Source organism: Meles meles, chromosome 18 (assembly GCF_922984935.1).
Source record: "Meles meles chromosome 18, mMelMel3.1 paternal haplotype, whole genome shotgun sequence".
Classification (NCBI taxonomy): Eukaryota; Metazoa; Chordata; class Mammalia; order Carnivora; family Mustelidae; genus Meles; species Meles meles.
Window position 1 is genome coordinate 54,229,044 of NC_060083.1, and position 21,576 is coordinate 54,250,619.

The window sequence follows — 21,576 nt, forward strand, 5'->3', positions numbered from 1 at the left end:
TGTGATCGGCGACTATGAGGTATAGCATTTGATTTCTGTATAGTTGTGATACAAGTTACTCATCTGTAACTTATACTCAGGGATTTGATTATTAAAAGATAAATTGACCAAGGGCCGATGAAGGCTATCTACCTGCAGAACACAAGTCAATGAAGGAGAAAACAATCAATCATCTCCTCAGATACTGATCAAATTTACTTTTATTTATTTATTTTTAAAGATTTTATTTATTTGACAGAGATCACAAGTAGGCAGAGAGGCAGGCAGAGAGAGGGGAGGAGGCAGGCTCCCCACTGAGCAGAGAGCCCGATATGGGGCTTGATTCCAGGACCCTGAGATCATGACCTGAGCCGAAGGCAGAGGCTTTAACCCACTGAGCCACCCAGGTGCCCCCGAATTTACTTTTAAAGTGGAAGAAAGTCTCTCACCGGGAAGCATAAGAATTGAGCCATATATCTGGCAATAGGTCTTGTAGGAGGCGTGCAAGGCCACATTTTATATATTATAGTCAATGTAGGAACCATTTAGGGGGAATTAGTCATTGGCTGTGAAAATTATCAGCCCTATTCTATGATTTCTAGATTTGTCTGAGCACAGATGCCATGAAAAGTTATCCTCTGCAAAAAGCAGAGGAGGGAAACTTGGGCTTGAAATCCGCAGGCTTAGAGGCTGGATCCGCAGCCTCCCCTCACACGAGGACCTTCCTCGCAACATGAATTTCTCTATCTCGATTTCCTGATCAGTTACCATTGGGATTCAGGAAATCACAGGAAGAGAAATCCAGAAGAAAAGATCACAGAGTAGGACGGCAGCCAGAGGCCACTGACAGAGAAATGACAGCGGGATCAGGGTTCTAACAGCCCTGTTCATTTCTCGTAGGCTGGCATTCACTCACCAGCAAGTCCCTCCCTGTCTAAAAACTGAAGGGTCACTCCTCACGCTTGTCTTTGGGTCTACGGTCTGGCCCCAATTTAATGTTCAGTCCTCATATCCCTTTATTCACGAATGCATTCAAATGCTGACCATCACCTGGAAAATCCGCTTTGCTCTTCTCCCTCTAACGCCAACCCATACCTCCATACAGCCATGACAATGTCCCTAACCTCCTCAGATGCTTCCTCTCCATTTATCATTTTTGCACTGAAGCAGCCATTGCAACAGCTCGCTGTGTTATTTCAAGGCTTATTATATATAAATATCTCTTGAAGACATCTTATTCCCCCAATTAAGTTACTCTATTTATTAACTTGATCATCAGTAGCAGTAGTAGCACCAAGAGTTAGTGTATTTAATCCCACTGCGTAAGTGTTCATTATGTGTCAAGCACTTGAGGGGCATTATTTCTAATCCCTGTAACAGTCCCTTACAGCTGGCTGGATCAATGTCACAAACACAGAGCAGGCTGACCCAAAGCCCAAACACCCCCACCTGGCAATGCCGTCACCACGGTCAAGGTCACACAACTTAGAATATCCCTGAGATTCAATGCATTGGGATTTGCCTTGAAACAATGCAATTAAAAAAACAGTCTCAAGAAAGCATACCTTTTGGCCTAGTAAGTCCACATTTGGAAACCTAACAAGATAAGAGGAGATGAAGATAAACAATTGACAGGAGCAGTTAATGCAACTTTATGCAAGTATAAAACAACAAAAAATATATATATAAAGGTATAAGAATAGGTGATTATTCATCCAAGTATGGTTCATACATGTTATGGATGTGAAATATATATAAACATTAAAACATATGCTTTCAAATGAGTTTTAGTTGCATGACAAACACATAAAAAGTATGATACTCATGTATCAAAAATATGACACAATGGATCCTAAAATCATAAAAAATATATCTATAAAGATATAAAAATAGAAACAGAAAGATAGGAAAAGGGGGAAGTATAAATACCAAAGTATTTATAATGGTGGGAATATGGATTTATTTTCTATGTTTTCCTACATTCATCTATCTACATTTTTAATGTTTATCTTGGACATTTTCCATAATTGCTTTGACAATTAAAAAAAAAAAGACCTACACATACTCAACACTTGAAAAACCGCACACACACACTGTTAAAACCAATATCCCAAAACCTAGACATTCGGGTATGTACCCTTTTTTTCAAAAGTAACATAACAACAACAACAACAAAAAGTAACATGACAGGATCATTGACATTACTCAAAGTATGTTTTGTATATTCTTTGTATCTTGTAGCATAGTCCTGAAATGTCCACAACGGTGACTACAATGGTTGTTTGAAGTTGTTTCTTGTTATTGTTAGTTCTGGAAAACACCAAGTTGCAGGCATTTTATAATAAGGTTACCTGACCCCAGGAGGTGCCATCCATTTGAACAGAGAATGAACCCGGGACTTTAGGGTCATTACCTCTAAGGGAGCTAATGTGCCACAGACAACAGGGATGAAATGGTCATCATCATCACTGTGTTAAGAGCCACAGTCATGGGGGGCCTGGAGCGTGCAGCATTTTCAGCATGTAGTCATCTCACCCACATGAAATACGTAAAGTCTTCCAGAGCACAACAGAAGAGTAATTTGCCAAATAATAATTTAGCTGCTCTGGAATTGTGAATTAAAAAAAAAAAATGATCCCACTCATTATTGTTGACTTTAACATATCTGACGGAAAATCAAGATCATATTAATGGACACAGTAAGCACTCTGACGATCTCTCGATAAATGACTATATATGACTTTGTTGTACATATATATGTAAACATATGCACATTTGCAGACACAAAGGCACCTCCCTTACCCAGAGGTCTCCCTCAACTATTCATTACACAGTAAATGCATGGACTAAAGCATTTAAATGCTCTGAGAAGCCAAAATAGATGTCATAAATCCATATCCTGAAGCTTCTTGACCCAAAAAGGAAACTGACCAAAACAAGGTAACTCCAAATTTGGCATCTGCTCATACTATTTCAAAAATATATATCCACTTTAAGCCCTTTAGATTATATTTGTTTTCACTTCGCATATATTTTTAAGCAACCTTGGTTATGTAATTTCTCAGTCCAGTGCAGACGAGAATCAACGAATTAGATAGAGCATGGTGACAGCCTGATATATTTGGCAGAGGCAAAAATGAGAAGTGAAGGCTGTCATTGGTGGAGAAGAGAGAAAAAACAAACAGAAGACTTAAAAAAGCTTAGTTTATGGTCATTTAACATAGACAACATTGCTTTCACTGTATTTGGATAGTCCCCCTCTGTTGCAGGTAAAAATGAAATAGTTTTGTTTATTATAATGATACTGAGTCATTGTTCAAAAGTCGTAGTCTCCTCAAAAACACTATTACTTTCATTCCCTCATTCGGCTATTTATTGAGACTGATGCATTTCCTTGCCTGGGTGCAAGCAATGAGGATATAAAGAGGAAAAAAAAAGACACGGCAGTGGATTTTGAAAAGTGGAAAAAATATAGGGAGACGTCTTTGTAAGAGCATGAGAAGAACAAAACTTCAAAACATGCTAGAGTGTTCCAGGGGCAATCAGCGAGAGTTCGAGGATGCATACAGTGTTTTAGAGATGATGGTTCTCAGCACAAACACATGTCCATTAGTTGGAAAAGCTATGATGTGATATGCTGCATTCCCACGTATGCCAGAAAAATAAGGCATCATCACTGTGTGCCCCAGTGGTCACAAATGGCCAATAAGCCTTATGGAATAAAGCCCACTGCTTTAGAAAAAAAAAAAATGTCTGTGTAAGCAGAGACATGCAGCCTTTGTAGAAGCAGCTTCTAATTTATACACATGATTACACGTGTATTGACCGATCTGGAAGCATAACAGGCGTTTTAGGACAAAACTGAGTGAAGAGGCAATCCTGTCTTCTGGTTCTCTCTTAGTATCCTTAACCCAGCTCTACATGGCAACATGTCACACATATTAAAACCTCCATTCTAAACATGCCCATGAATTCTAGTTGATTTCACTCCTCAGACACTCTCCAGAATTTTTTTTTTCCCTTGCATGATTGGTTTTAGCACTTCAGTCATAAGCTGCCTTAATTATATTGTCATTTGGCCATTCGATTTCACTTGTGCATTGCTTGTCTTGTCAACGAGAGACTGTGAATTCTTGGAGGGAAGGAACTGTTCCTCCTAGGGCTCTTAAGTCTCCCGTATTCCTCAGCCTATCACAAAACTACAAAGTATTTACTCAACAAATACATTTATGGAATTTAATATGAAGATGAAATCTTACCAGGATGGTAAGTGAAATTGCCAGATCTGTTTTCCCATTGATAAGATTACTTCAGTGTCGGGCACCTGGATGGCTCAGTCAGTTGGGTGTCTGCCTTCAGCTCAGGTCATGATCCCAGGGTCCTGGGACTGAATCCCACACTGGGCTCCCTGCTTGGCCAGGAACGTGCTTCTCTTCTGGTTTTGCTGCTTCTCCCCCCACCCCCACTTGTTCTCATTCCCTCTCTCTCAAACAAATAAATAAAATCTTTTAAAAAAAATTACATTCAGTGCCTTAAAATACCATAGTCAATGGCTTGTCCTCATTGCAGCAGATTGCAAACTCATCTTGCCTACACTTTAAGTTCACCTGACATTTATTATTTATGCTATTAATTATTACTGTGAATATTAGTAAGGGGTTCTCAATACTGGCAGATACAAATGAGAGATTTTCATTTCTCATCATTGTAAAATTGGACTGCTATATCTATCTATCTCTCTATATAGCATTTGCTATATAGCATATACTCATAGACTATATATGAGAGCCATATATAGTTAATGGAAGTCTGAAAATATATCAAATTGCTAGAGATATTTATATAAGTGCAAAGGAAAGATGCGTGCTGCTAGTGGAACAATCACCTTCTGCGTCACACAACCATTCATAATCTGAGTTGCAGATCTAGATTATGACTAATATTTGGCTCTAATATTATAGGTGGTTACTGTGGAGGGAATCAGTAAGAGCATAACTGTCATTTCCTTGGAAAAAATTAATCCACAGATGGATCCCAACACCCAACTGCACTGGTGTCCAAAACTAACGGGGATTTTTGCTAAATAAGGACTGATTCAGCCAAAAAAGATACTCTGACTAGAGAAATTTGTATCATGCATCACTCCAAAAAGTGCTGAAGACTCTGGAACACTAGATATTAGCACGCATCTTTCCTTTGCACTTGGATTCTTTGACGATTCTTCTATTATATGAAACTCTTTTGGCCTATGGTGTACCCAGTTTATTTAGAGAAGAATATTAAAATAAAGCAATTTCAGTCCATGTTCCAGAGAAATGGGATCCTTTTCTGGGTGACTGATTTTCAAAAAGAGCTCATTACCTGGAAATAAAAATGCTGCCTCTCTGAATTCACACGGTTTGGAAAATTCCTAGCCATCCACAGATGCACGGATTGAATCATAATAAAGAAGAGAACATACATCATGATTAATTTCCTCTTCCCATTTAGCTTAATATATTTTATTGCTGTCCTATAGGGATTAACTGGACCTCTCCCACCTGTTTCTTAAAAGAAATCCATGCCGAAACACATTTCAGAAGAAGCATGTTGCGGTGGGGTGAGATGTTACTCCTTCTCCTCCCTTTGACTACATAGAATTTTAGCTCCTCTGGTCTCCACGTTTTTAGCTCGGGGCTACAGACTGGGTTTCTATACACCCATCTATTTTGCGGAGTTAATTCAAGCTGTTTAAAAGTAATGCATTACTTAATAAATACTACAGTAGACAGACCCCCTCCCCTCCTTCCCCCGCCCCCCCTCCAGCCCCCACTGTGTGAGGCTTTTCCACCCCCCCACCCCCCACCTCGCATACAGGGTTTTAAAAGGCAAGGCGGTTACAGGGCTTGGAAGACTGCATAATGTCAGCGAGTGGGATGGAACGGCAATACGTTTGGCTCTCATAGCAGAAACACCGCATGCACAACTTATGCCACACTTTCAAATTTCAGTTATCTCGCTCAGTGCTAGGAAAAGCGGCACACTTGCTAAAGCAGGGTTAAGGACGCATCTGCAAAACCTAGCCTATCTCACCAGCACCTCCTAGGGGCCGTAGGAGGGTATGAGCCTGGGAAGCGGGTACCCGCGCAGACCCTTTCCTTGAATTGTCAGTTTCCCCTCCCCTCCACGCAGAAATGCACCCGGTCGGTGCCGCCGGGAATGCGAGCCAGCTTGGCGAAGCAGTTCCGCGACTCTAGGAAGGCCTTTAGAGGTTTAACCAAACTGCACGAAAGACCCATTTGCTCGCTTGAGGCACGAAAGACCCATTTGCTCGCTTGAGGCACGAAAGACCCATTTGCTCGCTTGAGGCAATAAACATTACACACACACAGGAATTTCAAACTCTGTGTAAAGAAGAGTCCTAAATATATTGCGTCCTTTAAGAGCAAAGCTTCGTTATGACACCGCAGTACTCCGAGGTACACGCACTCACTCCATTTACACACAGACACACCCACGGACACACGGACACACGGACCCGCGGATCAATCTGCAAAGTTCCAGGATCCAGACGCGGTTAACACTGAAGCTGACAGGGTTTTTTTTTTAAAGGGTCTGCATGCTCTTGCCTGGTTGCTGGGATTGAGGCTGGGAGGCGCTGATGCGAGGGCAGAGCTGAGTGTCTGTAGGAGTTGCTGTTCCAGAGAATTCATTACTCGAATTGCTCTGATTTTAGATCAGTAGAGCGTGCCGGGCGGTGGTGGAGAAAGCGATTGAGGGCGGACAGTGCGAGAGGGAACGAGTCTTTCACCCTTCAGAGAAGTCTAGGCGCTTTGTAAGTAATTCACCAACAGCCCGGAGCAGAAAGAGCCCAGCGGCTCTGCAGTGGCAACAGTTGTGCGCGTCTAAATCCAGCCGGTTCCGCGCGCCGGTCCCGGTCCCGGTCCCGGTCCCTTTCCCCGTTGGACTCGCGGCTCCTCCGTGCACCACAGGTTCTGCGGGGAGTTCGGGCGCGGGGGGCTGGGGCGTGCGGGGGGCGCCGGGTGGGAGCGAGGGGAGAGGGAGACGCGCCTGGGCTGAAAGGCAATCCTCCCCGCCTGCAAACGTTTCGCGCGGCCCTGGCACCTCGAGGGCGGCTCTGGGAGCACACACGGCACCGCCGCCCCCGAGCAGAGGGAAAGGGAAGTGTGGGGCTCGGAGAGGGCTAGGAAGCTTTGCCCAAGGCCACGCTGCAATTAGGCAGCCGCAAACGCCCGGCCGCGGAGCTTCCCACCTGCTGCTGCTGTCCCAGCTGGGGCGCCACCTCCTCCTCCCCGGCCGGGGCCGGACTTCCAGACCCGGCTCGGAGGGCGGAGGGGTGGGGGGAGGAAGCGGCGGCAGGTTCTCCTCGCTGGCAGCTTCGCGGGCCGCGGGTGTAGCATCGTCCCCTCCCCGCCGCGATTCCCGGGGCCGGCCCGTGCGGCCAGGCGCGCTGCGATTGGCTGGCCGGGGCCGGGGGGCGGAGCCAGGCGGGCCGGTATCTCAAAAGAGCCCAGGATATTGCAGAGCGCACTGGAGCCCTGGCCAGCGCGCAGCCTTTCCCGGCGCCGGCAAGCTGGGTTTTGGGGATTCTGGTTTGCTTTGGCTCACTCGCTTTTACAAACTACTGGATCTTACATGCCTCTGTACCCCCCACTTCCACTTCATGTCCCCATGCTCCTGCGCCAGCAACAGGTAAGGGCTGCTGTGTGTTTTCTTCCCTCCTTGTCTCCCGCTGCCTGGGTGTCCTGGGGAGTGGACTCGGGCCGCCATCCCCAACCCTACCCTGCCCCGCTGCTCCAGAGGTGCCCAGCTGTCACGCTGCTGTAGCGCTTTCCGACGCTGCGGAGTCCCAGATCATGCCTATAGAGTTTGTGTGCGCACCAGAACATCCCCAGAGCTAAAAATACTGAGACAGGCTTGGAACAGTTGAGCAATAGGAACAGATTTCTCCGCAGCATCTGTTTGTGCTCATTACTTCCAATGCACCAGCTGTAGCGAGATACTGAGTTTGGAGACAAGGGCGAGGGAGCCTGTGTTCGATTCTTGCTCGAAGGAAGAAAAAAAAAAAAAAAGGCGGGGGCTGGGGAGTGCTTCTAGAACATTGGTCTCAAACCTCGGCAGACTTGGGACTCAGCCCTAGTCTTGATCCTTCGCGTCTTTTTTTTTTTTCCCCCCTTTGTCATTGCTTCAAGTGTAGCTTCGAGTTCCAAACAGAGCGAGCGTCTCAAAGTTGCTTTGCTGGGGAAAGAGAGCGCGAGCCCGAGTTGGATTTGAGCCCGAAGCCCGCAAAACTTTCACATCCTATGCCACTCTCTCCTAAACAACGTATTATTCTTAGTAATAATAGCATTAATACCTAAGTTGAAGACAGCGTGGTTTCAGGAAAGCACAGTGGATTCTGCAAAAAGATTGCATCATAACAGACTCGTCATGACAATTGAAAAAAAATCGAGATAGGAAATGGGCAGTTTAATGTCTGTGCCTGGATGAGCCTTACCAGTGGGATGGTAACTAGGATACTGCTGTGAATCCTGGGGGTTTTCATAGACTTAGAACTTACCTGTTAGGAAACAGGGCATTGAAACCGTGTTTGGGGTATGCAAAGAATGCATATTGCCTTTTATCACTTGCTTTCTTTTCCCATTAATAATCAATACGCTGTTAGATTTCCCTCTCACTAACCAGTGCCCTAGGTCTGCTGTATATTACCTGTACACTTGTTAGCATTTCCCAGCTCACTTACACCCCCCACCCCTAATGCTTTATTTATATTTGCCAATAGCTGGAAAAATGTCAAGGCTCAGAAGTAAGAGATGTTAGTACAGGGATGGTGAGAGGGGTCAAAGTTGGGGTCAAGGTCATTTAACTTTTCTTTTAACCGGTCTCCCTCCTGTTTTGCCTATACTTTCTTTAAATTTATTGGTATCCATAGGAATATTTGTTTTAAACTCCTGTGACTTTGGCCTTTTTTTTTTTTTTTTTTTTTAAGGACACACCATATTTCTACTCTCTTCTGATGCCCCAGGTATAGAATCTCTGGGTAGCTGTAAAGTCCTTGTATGACTTCTCAGTAGCATGAAAGATTGGCCCCATCTTTACCTGAACAGATAGACCGTTGCAGGGTCTTTTTTTTAAATCCCCAGATATGTGTATTTCTCAGCATTTGCAAATGCTGAGAGATGCTCCGTGCACTGCTGAATATAGATTTTAAAGCGCTCACAGAGATAAATGCCTATCCCTCCGCCCTTCCCTTCTTGCCCCTCCCCCTCCCTTCTGTTTACTGAGCTCCTAAGAGGTTGCTTTGCTAGCAGTTGTGCCCACATAGCAACATGTGCCCAGAGCACACTCAGGCTGGTCTATATGGCGTCAGCTGGGGAATAACTGCTCTGAACACTCATTAGCAGACCTCTCTCTCAGCCCAGCACACTTTCTTTTACTGTCCTTATTTGCAATCCACAAACTTTCTCACCCATTGCACACCATGACCATATTATGAGATACATTTATTCTCATTTATTTGTCATAATTATGTCTTTCTAGTTTTCTATTGGAGATATTTCCTAGATGGGAAAAAAATTATTTAGATGCACTCATTTATTTATACAGTGTTATCTCCTTGACCTTGAATTGATCTATAGGGCTCTCTCTCTTTAACATCTACCTAAGATTGAAACGGCTGAACTATTTTTTTCCATTGCTTATGCTTAATTTTGGCTCAGCCTATAAATAGTCTTAACATGAACAGCACCACATGTAGCCACTCAATTTCCCAGAAATACTTTCTACCTCATTGGTGATAGCCTGGGTAAAATGATTATTTGTATCTATGAGATTTACATCAGGCCCTTAAATATTTTGGCGGAGAGGGGAGTTTACACATTGTCCGTCAAATCAGTTATGGATTCTCCTGAATTGCACCCATCAAGAAGTCAGATCACTTAGTGTTCTCATCTCCTCTCAATCAAATGCTTCTCAAAAGAACTATTTTGAATATAGGCCTAAAATAAAGTTGCACAAAAGCCCTATTCTGAAGGAAAGTTTTGGTTTTTTTTTTCAGACACTCATGAATCGGTGATTTTTTTAGTGAGAAAAAAGCAGGCAAGGAAGTTTTCTGCTTGCCTAAAGCCACTTGGGCATGTGGGCAGGTCAGTAAGGGGAGCGTTCTTCTTCATGAACTATTAAGACAATCGCCCCAGCAAACTGTGGCAGGTTCCGGATTTTTGCTACGTAGTCAGCTCCCCAAAACTCTGAAGACACGTAATGTGTGCGCACACATATACACACACAAATCTGTTTTGGAGTGTATTTATTTGAAGTGACAGAAGCTTCCACTTTGCCAAAAAAATCTTTCTTTCCCCCCTTTCCAGGCAGAATGGTAAAATTTCTAAATGATGCTCCGCATGTGGAACAAATTCTGTCATTAACAGTGGAAATACGACAATAAGAGTCATTCAATATAGGCTCTTTTCAAAGTTCTAAAGGCAGGAGTGTCTTGGTAGGGAACTGGTATTGTGTGTTTTATGGAATTCCAATGAATGTCCTGGGGTCAAGATTTTTGGAAGGTCGTAATTCAGTCTTTAGATTTCATATGGCTGTTATGCTTTAATCTGGAAAGAGTGCAGAAATAAGTCAGAAGAAATTTGAAACTGTCTACTCACGGTCCCTAATGGTAACTCAGATGGAGGGGTTGTTTTGAATCATGAAAAGGGAATTTCTTGGGGTCAACTTGTAAGTTCTGAAGTCATTCAGACCTCCAGATACAAGCACTATTTAAATGAGGCCTCCCTCCCTTACCCCTTTTTTGGAGAGTACACCTGCATCAGGTGTTTTATTATTACATCTCTCTAGTTTTGTGTAGAAATCCTCAGCAATTTCATATGAGCCCAATAATCTGAAATCACTGTTAAAAAAATATTCCTTCCATGTCCAGGATCTAGAACCCTGAGGGATAGGAGTTTTATTTCTTTTGTCCAAGTACAAACTTCATAGGGAAGCAGACAAAACATTGAAGCAGGTGGAAGACTGGGAAGGCACAGTAACTTCTTTTTATAAAGTAATTCAAAGGCACTTTCAAATCGGGCATCATTTACGTGTCAAAAGCTGCCAAAATGTAACACACATTGCAATTTTCACAGATGACTAATCTCAGGAAAAATGTGTTGGGGCACATTCTTGCATAATAACTTGGATAAAGAGGGAGAAGTGAAAAGACTGTAACAAGGCATTTTCAAAGACAATGCACCTTGCCCCTCTTTAAGGGGGTGTTCAGAAACTAGATAAATGACTTGCATGATCTGTTTGCAGGTGGCTCAGCTGAAATTGGTTCTGTTAACTACTTAATCTCAATGTGCTTTTGGGGGAGAACGAACAAGTGGAGTCCTCGTTATCAGGGCTTCAGCAAATTTCTGCTCCTTTCCATCTGTTTCCCATCGTCCCCCTTTACTACAGGAGATTGACCGGGTGGCTGGACGAGGGGAGGATCACTTCTGGTTCTTCATTCTACGCTGTATTCAATTTGTTAATTTCTGTTTGATACAGGGAAACACTTTGGACTTTATCTTAGACTTTTGTGAGTGAAGGGGAAAAAATAGTTTCTTTAGAGTGAAGAGGGGAAATTGAAGTAAATAGATCACTTTTCTCGAGGTTAGGATGAGGCTAGAGGAGAAAACTGAAAATTACTGTTTGTTCACATTAGGTAAAGGTGAGTGCCTTCTCCATGGGAACTTAGAGCAAAGAGCAGCGCTCGAAGTGAAAGTAAGCTGACTGACAATTATGATCCAGTCCTACAAAGTTGTCTCTGTTTGGGAAAACACAGAATTGGACCCACATGAAATGAGTTCCTGCCTTATCTCAGTTCGCTAAAGACCTGGTCCTTTGGCACAAAGGTGCTTACTTCCTAGCCTGTCATTACACATGGCAGTCCCATCTCTGGAGAATTTCGGGACTCATCGCTAGGCAACAGACTCGCTCTTTATCCCCCAGAGCAAACCTACGCCTTCAAGTCAGAATCACTTGCACTAACAGAGATGTTATCGGGCATTTCTGCAAAGTGGCTGCTTGTAGTGTGTGAGGTGATGAAGCAAGCCCAAACAGTCTTCAGAAATTGCGACTGATTTCAGATCATTATAAGGGCTGTAGACTCAGGGTTTTTTTTTTGTTTGTTTGTTTTAATTATCATTTAAACAAAATAGTCTGTGCCTTCTGATTTCCATCATGTCATTGAGGGCTCCGGTATTCTCCCATAATGCACCTGCACCTCAATTAATATTAACATTCTGCCTTGATACGAACTGTTCTCTAGACATGTCTGAGTTCTCAAAGCCTCGTGACAAACCTTGGACTAAGCAAGTCTTTCTTCTGCTTAATAACATGGGACCCTAGCAAGTAGAAGAGGCCAGAGAGAGTAAGAGAGGTTTATCTGTAAAAATAGAATCTCCTAGATTGCTGGAAACAATAGGGGGAAAAGACCCTGAAATTTTGATTGAAAGACTGTCCCAAACAATGAACTCTCCCATGCGTAGTAACTTTATGCTTTTAAATACAATAAGAATATTTTTAGGGGATGAAGAAATGAAATACCTTATAATTTACTACAGAGTATTTTTATCTTTATCTGGCTGTGTCTTGCTAGGAAACGTCGTTACTTAGAGAGTCGAACCCATTAATAATGACTTCTTTTCTAAAGAATAATGTCTTTTTTTGTTGTTGTTGTTTTCAGGACATGTACTCTGGATATCAGCTGAGTTACTGAGGTAGCTTTGCATGTCAGTAGACAGACCTTGGTAGACCCTCAAGGCTCCTGGAAACCCCCATCTCTCCTTCTTCTTTTTTGTGTGTGTCCTCACTGAACATTCAAAACTGTTTCTCCAAAGGGTTTTGCAAAAACTCAGACTGTTCTCCAAAGCAGAAGCACTGGCGTCCACAGCAGAAGCGATGGGCAGTGTGCGAACCAACCGCTATAGCATTGTCTCTTCAGAAGAAGACGGAATGAAGTTGGCCACCATGGCGGTTGCAAATGGCTTTGGGAATGGGAAGAGCAAAGTCCACACCCGACAACAGTGCAGGAGCCGCTTTGTGAAGAAAGATGGCCACTGTAATGTTCAGTTCATCAACGTGGGGGAGAAGGGACAGCGGTACCTTGCAGACATCTTTACCACATGCGTGGACATTCGCTGGCGGTGGATGCTGGTTATCTTCTGCCTGGCCTTCGTTCTCTCGTGGCTGTTCTTTGGCTGTGTGTTTTGGTTGATAGCTCTGCTCCATGGGGATCTGGATGCGTCAAAAGAGAGCAAAGCTTGTGTGTCTGAGGTCAACAGTTTCACAGCTGCCTTCCTCTTCTCCATTGAGACCCAGACAACCATAGGCTACGGCTTCAGGTGTGTCACGGACGAGTGCCCGATTGCTGTCTTCATGGTGGTGTTCCAGTCAATTGTGGGCTGCATCATTGATGCCTTCATCATTGGCGCCGTCATGGCGAAGATGGCAAAGCCAAAGAAGAGAAACGAGACTCTGGTCTTCAGTCACAATGCCGTGATCGCCATGAGAGACGGCAAGCTGTGCTTGATGTGGCGGGTGGGCAACCTTCGGAAAAGCCACCTGGTGGAAGCTCACGTGAGAGCCCAGCTGCTCAAATCCAGAATTACTTCGGAAGGGGAGTACATCCCCTTGGATCAAATAGATATCAATGTCGGGTTTGACAGCGGAATTGACCGCATATTTCTGGTGTCTCCGATCACGATAGTCCACGAAATAGATGAAGACAGTCCTTTATATGATCTGAGTAAACAGGACATTGACAACGCAGACTTTGAAATTGTGGTCATCCTGGAAGGTATGGTGGAAGCCACTGCCATGACCACTCAATGCCGGAGCTCCTATCTGGCAAATGAAATCCTCTGGGGCCACCGCTACGAGCCTGTACTCTTTGAGGAGAAGCACTATTACAAAGTAGACTATTCAAGGTTCCACAAGACTTATGAGGTGCCCAACACTCCTCTTTGTAGTGCCAGAGACTTAGCAGAAAAGAAATATATCCTCTCAAACGCTAATTCGTTTTGCTACGAAAATGAAGTCGCCCTCACAAGCAAAGAGGAAGACGACAGTGACAATGGGGTTCCAGAAAGCACCAGTACGGACACACCCCCTGACATAGACCTTCACAACCAGGCAAGTGTCCCTCTAGAGCCCAGGCCCTTACGGCGAGAGTCGGAGATATGACTGTTTCCTTCTCTGGAATATTTACTTTAAAATAACAGTCTGTTGGTCAAAGGCCCAAAACAGTTACTCAGACGACGGTACTGGTGAAGAGGTGGGTCAAGACGAGGGGCCACAAGGGACTGAGGCGAGCACAATGGTTTCCAAGAAAGACTGTAAGCTCAGAGATGAACATAAAGCACTCAACATGCCTCCCCTCCCCGCCCCTCCCCCGCTCCCCATGACCCAATGGCACATACATGTTGTAGAATAAGTTATGGGGTTTTTATGTTTTGTTTTGTGTTTTTACAAAACTTGAACTTGCAGGCAAGCCTTGGTTGGGTATTTGACTAATCCAGAATGCTTCTCTTTAGGGAACAAGAATGTTTTTAATGGCATAACAAAGGCAAGACTCTGCCTTAATTTTTGAAAAGCTGCTAACTACATGAACACAAATTGTATTTTTGTTGCCGTGTAGTTTTTCTTTCGTGTAACTTAAAAGTCAGTGTTGAACTTTGTTGAAAGCTCATGATATGTGCTTCGAAGTGGCAAGTATTTGGCTATTAAGCTGCCAAAATGAGAGCCTGATTTTTTTGAGGCCAGTAATTTGTTTGCTAGAATTGATTTTTTTTTTCTCTCTCTCTCTCTTTCTCTCTCTCTCTCTTTGGTTACATAAGGGCATTATGTAACACTAGCCAAATGGTAGCCTCTGGGTTTTGTTTTGTTTTTTTTTTTTTCTTCCATGATGTTAATGGGTTATCTCAAATTTTAAGTTAGACTACCTAAAATAAATACCAAAGATAATGCACATTTTTGCACAGTGGAGCTTAGACTAAAAAGAATAGAAAGCCCCACGGCTGCCTTGAAATCAAGAAACCATAACTTTGAACCTCAGCAAGACCTTGAACTGCCCTTTCCTCTTTCACCTTACTCAGAAATAGAACATCATACGCACAGTCTAGTCAGTGTCCTGCTTTTCCAATTTTTCTCTTTCATGCAACTTGTTTATGATAGGGGAAGAAGAAAGGTCAATTAAAATTCACACATATGCAATCAAAATACCTTTTCTTTCCTGCTTGCTAAGGCTGGCCAGGTCAACGCACAAGGTGAGAAGGTGAGAGAAGGTGATGTGCTCTTAGATTTTTCTGGATTTCCCCTTTTTGCACATTCCAAAATGTATTCCATAAGACCCAGGTTGGAGTTAGTTGGCTCAAAACCTGAGCCACCCAACATGAAAGATAGACAGGTTTAAACCCTTGCGACTGAATACATGGCCCCAACTGTCAGGACATTTCCAGCTTGATTTCCCCTTCGAGAAGATGCCACGCCTGGCCTCTAGGCTGGTTCTTCCCATCAGCCTGTCTGGAGGGAGTCCTCCCACATCTGGGAGTTTGCAGATGTCAACGGGGGAGCTGGGGAGGTGTGGACCAACCACTTTGATGTAACACATCCGCTTAAGTATTCGGGAGGGAGAGGAAAGTGACCTTTTTTTTTTTCATGGTAGAGGGTAGGAAGGAAAATGTCGCAGTATTTTGGGGTCAACAAGAGCCATACAAAATATAACACAGCCACAAGTGGAGGAGATAATGATCTAAAGGTTTATTTCTCCTTTATGCATGCACATTTGAGATGGGATCTGAACTGATGCTTGTCACCTGTAGAGCCCAAATGGTTACTAAGGACACATTGTTTTCCAGAAGTCTGTCCTGCCTGGCTGCCTGACTGGATCGAAACATATATATATATATATATATATACATATATTTTTTTTTCTTCTTCTTCTCTTTTTCCCCTGCTCTAACTCAATCATGGAACTCTTTTTTGGTTTAAAGTTCCTTATGTGTGAAATCTGGGGGTTGCTGACTTTTCTTTTTCATTGGAGTCTCAAAATCAACTCTCTTATGGTATTATATCCCTGTATGCCATTAAAAAACAGCTTGTTCTGGAATCCTGTATTTTGTAAGTCGAAGCGTGTGATGGTCTCTGGGTCTTGCACAGCCATCTCTGAAATGCCTTGCTTGCAATAATAGGACAGTGTCTGCTGCTCTCAGCCCTCAAAGCCGATGGGTTTGAAGACTGTGGCGTTCTTTTCCTGGAAACCGAGACAGAGATGTCAAGCAAGTGGTTGCTATTTTAAATCCAAATCTAGAGGCAGGTTGGGGAAGTTGTTCAGAGAGTTGGAGGAATTGGGATTGGGTGGACAAAAGAATGGACAGACAAGAGAACAATTCGGCTGTCGAGGGCGAGAGGGTACTGAGGGCTTCAGCTGCTGCTATTTCGATATTTTGCAAAGGAAAATAATCAAACCAAAGAGTATTCCGTGATATGTAAATTAAATGAAGTTGTAGTGGAGCACAGAGGGGGCCACGAAGAGGGCTCCTTCCAAACAGAGTGCTGCCACTTCAAAAGACTTGAGAGAGTTGAAAGGGGGTGGTCTGGGGGGAGGAACGAGGGGAGGGAAATCTTTCAACTTCTTTCTGAAAAACAGAAAAAAAAATCTAAAATTTCTGGTGCACAGGTTTGTTTTTGTTTTTGTTTTGTTTTTCCAAGAAAATTTTGCAGAAGCTATGTTTTTAAAGTGTACATTTTATAAAGTTTATCAGATATTTTCATATTTAAAGCCAAATGTAAATAGAAGTCTGTAAAGGAAAAAAAAATTGCCATAGAAAGTACAATTTCAGTGCAGCAATTTCGGAGAGCTAGTACCTCTATGCTACCGGTTAGCATGGTTTTAGCAAATATTTACCAGCCTTATAAGGTTCGTATTGCTATGTTCTGTTATTTATTTCAGCATGGACTGTTCCTTTGAAAGCTTTTTCTAGTTATTAGTATTTTAACAATTAACAAGCTTTAAATGGCAATTTTTTTTTTTTTTGTCAAGAGCCAAGACACAGGTAATGCACAATATTTTTTTGTTGCATTTTACCTTCAAAGCATTTGTCCTTGTTGACTGGGTCTCCTTAATTAGTGCACATACATCATTAGAATGAAGTCCGAGGAGACTCGCCGTGAATATCCGGGGTCTGTTCCCAGCTCCGTGTTGCTCCTCTATTGCAAGCAACCCCCCCACCCCCCTTGAATTTACTACTCCCTTTTAAAGAATTTTTGCTCGTATCTGGATGGGCATTATATTTTTGGGAGGAGGCATAGATTTCTGGTTCTCCTATTTTTAAATAAAAGATAGACAAAGTGAATTCTATTTTGACTATCGAGAATGGAATAGTTTTCTAACCCTCTAAGAGTATACTTGAATCAGACATTGTAAGGATGTCCGTACAGCACTGTAGCCATTTCCAAATTCCTGGAGAAAGTCTGTCTTACCTTTTTAAAAAACAAAAACACAAAAAACACTATTCATGCACTATTTCTTCACTTTCCTTCTTCCCTGTGAACTCCCATCCCAGACCTTGACTGTCTATGTGATGAGCTCTATCCCCCGAATCATGTTACCCATGCAAATGACCAACATCAGCTCGTGCTTTACAATAAGTCACTCGGTAAAAGCAAAGAGCTTGTTCTGAAAAACAGGGTGAGTTCATTCTCACGCTGTTGTCTAATAATGTTAAGGCAAAAAATAAAAGTGTTGCATAGTCCCCTCCCGACTCCCGACTCCCGACTAGAATCTCTTTTCTAGTGACGTTGGGTTTCAGCTCTGGGCTCTGGTGCGTTGAACAGTCCCGGCCTTTGACAATCGTGATAGTTACTATTTTCCCGTTTGCCGTCTTTTTGTATCTAAAAGTCTTCCTATTGTACTGCACAAACCATGGATTGTACATATTTTTATATATTATGTCTTATTTTATTATTTCTAAATAAAAAATTAAAAAATTGAAGACACATCGATGCAGGCATCTGCGGGCCTCCTGTATGATTACTGTAGCGTCGCTGAGAAACAAAGCAAAGGTTCCCCAACCACAAGGCAGAAAGGCTGAGCAGTTGGGATGAATAGAGCCATAGAAATGGCCTCAACAGGGAGGGGTGGTGGGTGGCAGATTAGCTTAATCCAAGTTAGAGGAAGTCAAGCTCATATTTTGTTTTTGGACGGATCATAGAGAGGATAGAAAACAAGTGAGAAAACAACACTGATGAAACAAGTTCTAATCTTTAGGTTGAGTCTCTGTTTGATGATAATAGTTATCCTTTGTGGAGCCTAAACTCTGTATAGGGTTCTGCCTTGTATGTTATCTCAACCCTGCCCCCTCCCAGATGAGGATAATATTCTTCTTGTATTGTACATTGGGAGTTGATGAAAGTGTTTTGTAAAAGGCCAGATGGTAAACACCTTTGGCTCTGTGGAACAGAGGGCCTGTCTCCACTCTGCCCTTGGAGCGCAGAAGCCATCACTGATAACAGGAAAACAAATGTTGTCACTGTGTGTCAATAAAACTTTACTTGTAACTACAGGTGATGGGCCACGTGGGGCCCATGGCCTGTAATTTGTCAACCGCTGGTATAGAGGAAACTGAGGCTCAGTTTAAAGCTAATTAGCCATGGAAGTCGTATTCAAATTCAGGTTTCAACTGTCCCCAGGCTCAGTTTAATCCACTAAACTGTATATTGTTCCAGGACACCAAGTTACCATAGTCTCAGAGAAAATGCCACTTCTACAGAATTGGAATAACTTCACTGCTGTCTCATGATTGGAAATCTTGAGAAAATCCGCATTCTGGAGTATGGGTTGCTCCTTAATATTTTTTTTTCTTTAACAAGTGGCACTTTCTGTGTTTCAAGCATGGTTCTTGAATTCTTTGTAAGTAGTAATTTCATCTTAACAGCAACTCTGTGGAGTAGGCAGTGGTATTATCCCCACTTAAGAAATGAAGAACCAGGACCAGAGAGGTGGAGTGCTTTGTGCAAGCACACACAGCAAGTAGGTATGAGAGCCGAGATTTAAAACTGAAGCCATTGAGCACCTGGCTGGGCTTTTTATCAGTACTCTCTGCTTTTCGTTTGGAGGCATTCCTGGTAAAAGTTTCACCATTTACCCTGGGGCCTTTCTGCTCCTTAGTTTTTATTTTCCTAGATGATGAAATTGCATTCTGTTTCTCCACATGGGACGCATGAGCCCGGGATTTCCACCTCCTTCAAAATCTTCTCCACCATTTCTCATCCAGTTCTTGGAGAGAGGGAACAACTCCCAGAGGGTACACTAAGGGCACTGGTTGTGGAATTCGGGTAAATTTCAAACTTCAGATTAATTTCAATTAACTAGGAATTGCTTAGTCCTGACTCCAGGCGAAACCACAAAGCCCTGTTACTAAGCCAGTTGCAGACACCCCAGCACGTCCCACACTTCTGCTCTCTTCCCACTGTAGGGAGCCAAAGGCATAACGTGAGGTTCTTGGTGATTGATCCCATGGAGCAAGATAATGGTACCTCTGGGCAGAGAGCTGAACGCAATATGGGTCTCACCTCTACTTTGTAAAAATTTTTATTAAATATATGTGCAAAAAGAAAAGACAGAGGTGGGATCTGGGTCCTTCTGAGAAGCTTAGGCTTCTTTCCAGCGACAAACAAAAACCTCCAAATACTGGCCTTCTGAAGCAGTAGCGGCTCAGATCACACTTGCAAAGAAGAAAACAAATTGCCCTCTAGAAATTTCCATCTTAGAGCTGGCAGAACGGATTAAGTCAATCAGATTTCCTTCCCCAATTTAAATAAATTGGTTCATAAATAAAGGAAGGCTAGCTCTACCCACTTTAAGTAAAGAACCAAGTCCGTGATCAGCGTATTTCAAGAACCCAGAGCCTTTTTTATTTTTTATTATTTTTTTCCCAAACAGTTCAAGTTAAAGTTTCTAGTGAGCTGATGATTTGAGCCACTACATGAGGACTGTTATCATGACTTCAAAAATTGCCTAATTACAAGGTGATACCCACAAGGCACCAGCACAATCCTATCACTGCTTCCAGAATAGGGTGACCACCTGTTCTGGTTTGCCCGGGAGAGAGGGGTTTCCCCCGACATAGGGCTCACAGTGCTAAAACTGGGAATGTGCTGGGCAAACCGGGATGAGTCAGTCCCCTGGTTTGGAAGCTAGAGGAGTGGAGTGTTGGGGAAGGAAAAGAGAGATGCGGTTAAGAAGAACGTGGAAGGGGAGGAGTTCAAAATCCAACACAGGAGTGTTATTAACTCATAAGAATAATAATGATGAATAATTACCTCTAAGTGTCTTTCTCCAAATAACTGAAAGTTGTTGCCTCAAGGGCATCAGTTGTTTTGGAGGAATGGTTTTGTAAAATATTACATAATTCTCGGTGTTATTTCATGTTTTCTTGTGGCACACGAGCTAATGGGTGCTGCTGTCCTTCGTGGGATGTGGCTGTAAATTTTGTCCATGAAACCATTAACTGCTGTTTCGTCCATCGCCAGAGTCCCCTAGTGGGTCATTTAGGTCTTTGCTTCCCAACTGCTGTGCCCGGGAAATAAGATAATCCATTCTAAGGACTATATGACGAACATCAGAATGCCAGGCAAGTCAGGAAAGGCACAGATGAGACTCCAAGGTATGGCTTGAATGGAGGGACGGTAGGGTGACTGCATTCATTTTCAGAGTGGTTTTTTTTTTTTTTTTGGTTGGTTTTTTGGGGTTTTTTTGTTTGTTTTTTGTTTGCTTTTTAAATTTCAGGTTTCAGATTATATGCTAAGAGATTGAGGCTGGGAAAGGGTTTGGCTTCTAGAAAAATCCTCTTCAACTTGACCAGATAGTTATTGAAGAATTATGATACACTGTGGGTTATTCAGAGTTTTCTACATGGACTTGGTCTTATGTACATCATAGTTTAGAAAATGAGCCGTGCCGATGGATATTTGTTTCTGTCTGGCAGCCGAGAAAAGCGGTTGAGTTTCAGATATAAGAAATTTATGTATAACAACACTAGTTCCCAGTTGGGTACTTGCATTAGGCACGGCACAAAGATAGAATTCTTGCCCTCCATCTGCAGGAATCCTCACTTCATTAAGTATTTTTTTCAGGGATGTTGCCATGGAGTCAAATATTTTTGCAACACCTTACTGGGACTTGCTTACATTGATTTAGCAAAAATTTTGCTCCCAAGGATGCTGTTCTTCCACTTCAGGCTGAATGGCCCCTCTGACCCCAGTCTCTGCTAAGATTAGGTCTTCGGAATCACACTTCTCCTATCCGGACGCGTGGGCAGAAAAACATCCCTTGGGCAAGTGTCTGGGTTCACTCCTGGCTAACAGAGAAATGAACCAAATTTCACAGGGTAAGAGTTTTATTTGGTTTTTGTTTCTCAAATTTTTGCTAATACATTTCCACATCTAAGGTTCCAGTGAAGCAATTTTTTCTTTGATCCTGCAGAATGTTCCCCTAACTTGGGTATCAGAGTTTCTTTTAAAATCTATAAATAGCTGCATCAAGGGTTTAGACATAGACCTGTA

General features: G+C 42.9%; 1 protein-coding gene across 2 annotated transcripts; it reads left to right on the forward strand.

The window, feature by feature from the left end:
- Positions 1-7,534: 7,534 nt before the first annotated feature.
- On the forward strand, positions 7,535-17,994 carry KCNJ2 (potassium inwardly rectifying channel subfamily J member 2). 2 transcript variants are annotated; one of them, XM_045986455.1, is made up of 2 exons: positions 7,535-7,671; positions 12,698-17,994. In XM_045986455.1, the coding sequence occupies exon 2, from the start codon at positions 12,913-12,915 to the stop codon at positions 14,194-14,196; it is 1,284 nt and encodes a 427-aa protein (XP_045842411.1). In that variant the 5' UTR covers positions 7,535-7,671; positions 12,698-12,912; the 3' UTR covers positions 14,197-17,994. The 2 variants fall into 2 exon arrangements, with proteins under 2 accessions (XP_045842411.1, XP_045842410.1); XM_045986454.1 differs by having other exon boundaries at positions 12,852-17,994.
- Positions 17,995-21,576: the final 3,582 nt, after the last annotated feature.